Raw genomic sequence first — 4,435 nt, 5'->3', positions numbered from 1 at the left:
GTATGTGAAAAAAGAAAAACTGAAAAAATATGCATTTTGAAAGGCAAACATAATTAAGTCTGAGACTCTAGTCATATCCTCTAATGCCACAGGGGGAACTGGGAGTGCAGCATTATGGGTTTAAAATGAAACCATGAGACTGGCCATAACACACTGCCTCAGGCATTCTCATTGTAACTCACACATTCTTACAACCTTTATGTTCCCTCCCATCTGAGGTGTCCCCAGATCTGTCTATTTATACCTCTTACTGCTGCTGTGCATCAGATCACTCACAGAGCAGATACATCATGTCAGGTCCAGCAGATAAAACCAGATCCTCCGTGCCTGCGTTCATGTGCTCCAATAAAAATCCTGTGAAGTATTTAGGGCAGGATTATGAGACCCTGAAAGCCCAGTGCCTGGCAGCCAACACTCTGTTTGAGGATGAGACCTTCCCTGCTAATTCTTCATCTCTAGGTGTGAGCGAGTTTGGACCTAACTCTGCTAAAGCGAAAGATGTTACCTGGCTGAGACCCTCGGTAAGGAAAATAAAATGTCAGTAACTTTCAGTTCTAATTAGAGGTATTTCTGTAATAAAGCATTTGATCACATGCACCTGCACTGACAGCTTATATCTGTTCAGACAGCTGGGGGTGATGCGTTTTGTGTCCATGATGGCGCATTTCATACAGACGCATGTTCCATATGTCACATGCAGGGTAAAAACTATTACTGAAACATCAATAACTTTTACTAGAAGTATTTTTCCTTATATATGAATACTGCATAATGCTTCTAATATAACCTGAAATGGATTAATATGTATTTTATATTTTACTATAATATAAGGTAAACAATTATACATATTTCACAGTTTTAGTTTTTTCCTTTATAACAGTAGCTGAAAAAGTTATGTCACCATAGGATTTAGCCAGAATATTGTTAATTCAAAATGAAACCCATGTTTCAGATAGAGCATGCGATTTTAAAACAACTGCTGTATTTCAGTCATCAAATTTTAATTTGGACTTTACTGCCCATTTAAATATTGAAGAAATAAGTGTAAAGTTTTATTCTCCACAAAGTAATGTGTGCCATCCATCATATTGAAAGCTAAGTTTAAAGGGACAGTTTGGGATTGTAATGTAAAATGATCAATCTTGTGCAGATAAAAACACTTTGCAATATTCATTATTTATTTTGTTGCCTATTCGGGTAATTTGACTCTGACAATTGTTGGTTTTCTCAATCCCTCTAATTATAAAGTAAAGGGTGCTGCCATGTTGAAAGCTAAGATTTCCCTTTATCTATCTAATGTGAAACTTTTATTAGATATTTACATTAATAGTCCACACAACCTTGTTTGCACACTCTCTTTTATTGCTTGATTTATATCTGTCCCTGTTTGTCCTAAGCAGAAGAGATAGAAAAAGGAAAATCCTACAAACCAACATGGAGGTTATTAGTACCCTATGGAAACTAAAGTAGACTATAGAAGTTAGACATTTTACATGTATAGCCTCAATATTTACACAACTAATACAAGTAAGTAAAACAAATCTACATAATATTCTTAGGCAAATCTTTGTTTTGATTATATCATTATCGTCTAGCATTTATTTGCTGTTTAATATCCCTTTAAGCTCTGCTGAGGCTGGGTAAGGACAGTTAGAAATGAGTTACAAAAGTAACAATCTTACATTTTATGTGTTTTTAAAAGGGACAATAAACACTGAGATTTTTGTATAAAATGTTGTTATGTGTAATAAAACAACTTAGCAATATATTTTCATTATTTATTCCCCCCCCCTCCATTTTTTTATGAAATTTAGCTCAGAAAAGTGAGCAATTTCTACTTCTCAGGACTTGAAATGCGCCTGCTGACTTCCCAAGGCTGTAACCCTGCCACATATCTGTTCATTATTGGCTTTATCAGAGAACAACTTGAGAACAATGCACTTTATACTAACTTTATGACAGTGGCTAGTCAGTGTTGTCTGCAGACTAAGGGGCCGATTTATTAAGGGCCGATTGGCCCCTGATGCCCCTGTTTCCGCGTGAGCCTTCAGGCTCGTCAGAAACAGCAGTTAAGAAGCAGCGGTCTTAAGACTGCAGCTCCTTAGCTCGCCCACCTGCTCTGAGGCTGCGGACATCAATTGCAAACGATGAGCGGATCATGTCAGACAGTTGATAAATCGGCCCCTAAAGCCTAGATTGGCTCCTCCAAATAAGAGAAATGCTAAGTGGAGTTTGGCTATTGAAAAATAATTGCAGTGAAAAGGATGTTAATTTGTTTTAAAAATGTTTAGATTTGGCTGATATGTTATTCTATAACAACACAACAGAAATGCTGCTCTCCCTTTAAGAAGGCTGTTTTTAGTTTTGACCACCCAAAGCACAAATTTTTATTTCTGCTTTTTTCCTGGAGCCACCAAAACTGAAGCACACATTTATAGTTCCGCTTTTTCCCTGGGGCCGCAAGGACTAGTGCAGGGGGCCGCATGTGGCCCTTGGGCACCAGTTGGCCATCCCTGAGTTAGAGCATGTAAGTTCAGTGCTAGCAACCCCTTCAAGTCTGTGTTTAACTCCCACAAATGTGTTAAACACATAGTTAAAGTACCACTCAGGAGCTGCGCAACACTGCTGTTCCTAAGCAGTTACAGCCAGTAAGCCAATCAGCAACCCACCTATGTAATTGCAGATGCTAAATGGCTCAGCAGCTGAATCTGCTCGTGCTATGTGGGGGTTAAACACAATGAGCTAGATTACAAGTGGCACGCTAAATAATTGTTTCACTCATGCGCAAACACCACTCAAAGTAAACTTTTAATGTGGGCGGGTTAGCACGTGTATTACAAGTTAAAATTAAATTGTTAACATGCAACAAAACCCAATGCACTCTAATTTTATAGCTCACTACTTGTAATCTAGCCCATAAACTTGTAGGGTCAATAGTGCTAAAGTTACATGCTCTAATGATAGATGTCATATTTGTTCTATGCTGTCCCTTTAATGAGCAAGCAAGGTGTATGTGTATAGAGATTCATGCAGAATAAGTAAAAAAAACAAAACCATATGTATAATTCAATATTATATTATTAAAACATGACAACTTATACTAAATTTACATGAATTGTTGATAATCGAGATTTTGGGAAGTGACTCACATTGTTTATTTAGCAATTGACACGTGATATATTTTTGAATACATTTTATTTAGATTACAATTTATCACAATAGAAGATGCTTACAGCATGCATCATTGTTTACCTCTGAGATGTCACCAAAAGGAAATAATGAAGGCAGATACCTTCTGCTGCAGTCTTTGCTGTCAAAGCTGACCACAGCATGAGCCAGAAGGTTGGACGCAGGGCTGCCAAGAGGGGGTGAAAGGCATGACTAATTTCAGGGGACTGACTCCAACCGGCCACTAGACTTTTTTTTTTTTTTTTTAATTGCAGGACAGCGGTGGTGTAAATAAAGTGACCTAAGTAATTTTGTTTCTTTCTTTTTTTTTTAAATAATAAGAAAAAGCTTCTAAAATGCCTTTGCGCAGTCTAAGCATGTAGCGTGCGTGGGCTTTTGTACCAGAAGGGTTACGTAGGTAGAGCAGCAGGGTAGCGATGCTTTCTGGCTGCATGACCTGTCACTTAGTCTGGACTGCAGTGAGGACTTTTGGATGGATGCCTGTAGTAAGGGATGATCGTTCCCTCTCAGAGTGCAGGGCCAGGGTTGTATCCAGGGGAAACAGGAAGTGGCTTAAAGGACCAGTAAATACAGCAGATGTGCATAATCAACAAATGCAAGATAACAAGACAATGCAATAGCACTTAGTCTGATCTTCAAATGAGTAGTAGATTTGTTTTCTGTCACATTTCAAAGTTATGTCTATTTCCACTCCTCCTGTATCATGTGACAGCCATCAGCCAATCACAAATGCATATACATATATTCTGTTAATTCTTGCACATGCTCAGTAGGAGCTGGTGACTCAAAAAGTGTAAATATAAAAAGATTGTGCACATTTTGTTAATGAAATTAAATTGGAAAGATGTTTAAAATTGTGTATAATGAAAATATAATTTTGACTTGAGTGTCCCTTTAAAGTTTGGAATTTTTATGTTTTTTTGACTGTGAGGTCGATGTGCCTACAGAGACAGGTAGCTACTGTGGATTTATGTTAGAAGACTGAACTGTCTGAGCACTGCTTGTCATTTCGGTTAGCCTGTCTGAAACCCCCCAACATGAACAGTTCTAACATTAATGTTGTGTGGAAAAATATATAAACAGTTCTGTATCTATTTAGTAAGGAACCCCAAAATTTCTAGTAGTGGCCCTGGTTGGACGTACATACTATATATAGCAAAAGCCGATGTCACTGGTTTTTACACAATTTTGGTATCACATATACGGCGCAGCATATAATATATATTTCACTCACATAAGATAACAT

The 4,435-nt window shown here is 37.7% G+C and overlaps 1 protein-coding gene across 1 annotated transcript in view; it reads left to right on the top strand.

The window, feature by feature from the left end:
* The first annotated feature begins 254 nt into the window (after nt 1-254).
* The window catches only part of LOC128658247 (calpain-8-like), a 145,557-nt gene continuing 141,376 nt past the window's right edge, over nt 255-4,435 (top strand). The window contains exon 1 of the mRNA XM_053712784.1: nt 255-521. Within this exon, the coding sequence (XP_053568759.1) occupies nt 291-521 (231 nt within the window). The 5' untranslated portion in view covers nt 255-290. The remainder of the gene's footprint in view (nt 522-4,435) is intronic.

Source organism: Bombina bombina, chromosome 4, assembly GCF_027579735.1.
Source record: "Bombina bombina isolate aBomBom1 chromosome 4, aBomBom1.pri, whole genome shotgun sequence".
NCBI classification, from domain to species: Eukaryota; Metazoa; Chordata; class Amphibia; order Anura; family Bombinatoridae; genus Bombina; species Bombina bombina.
The sequence above is the reverse complement of the archived record's forward strand: the minus strand, read 5'-3'. Positions and strand labels throughout refer to the sequence as shown.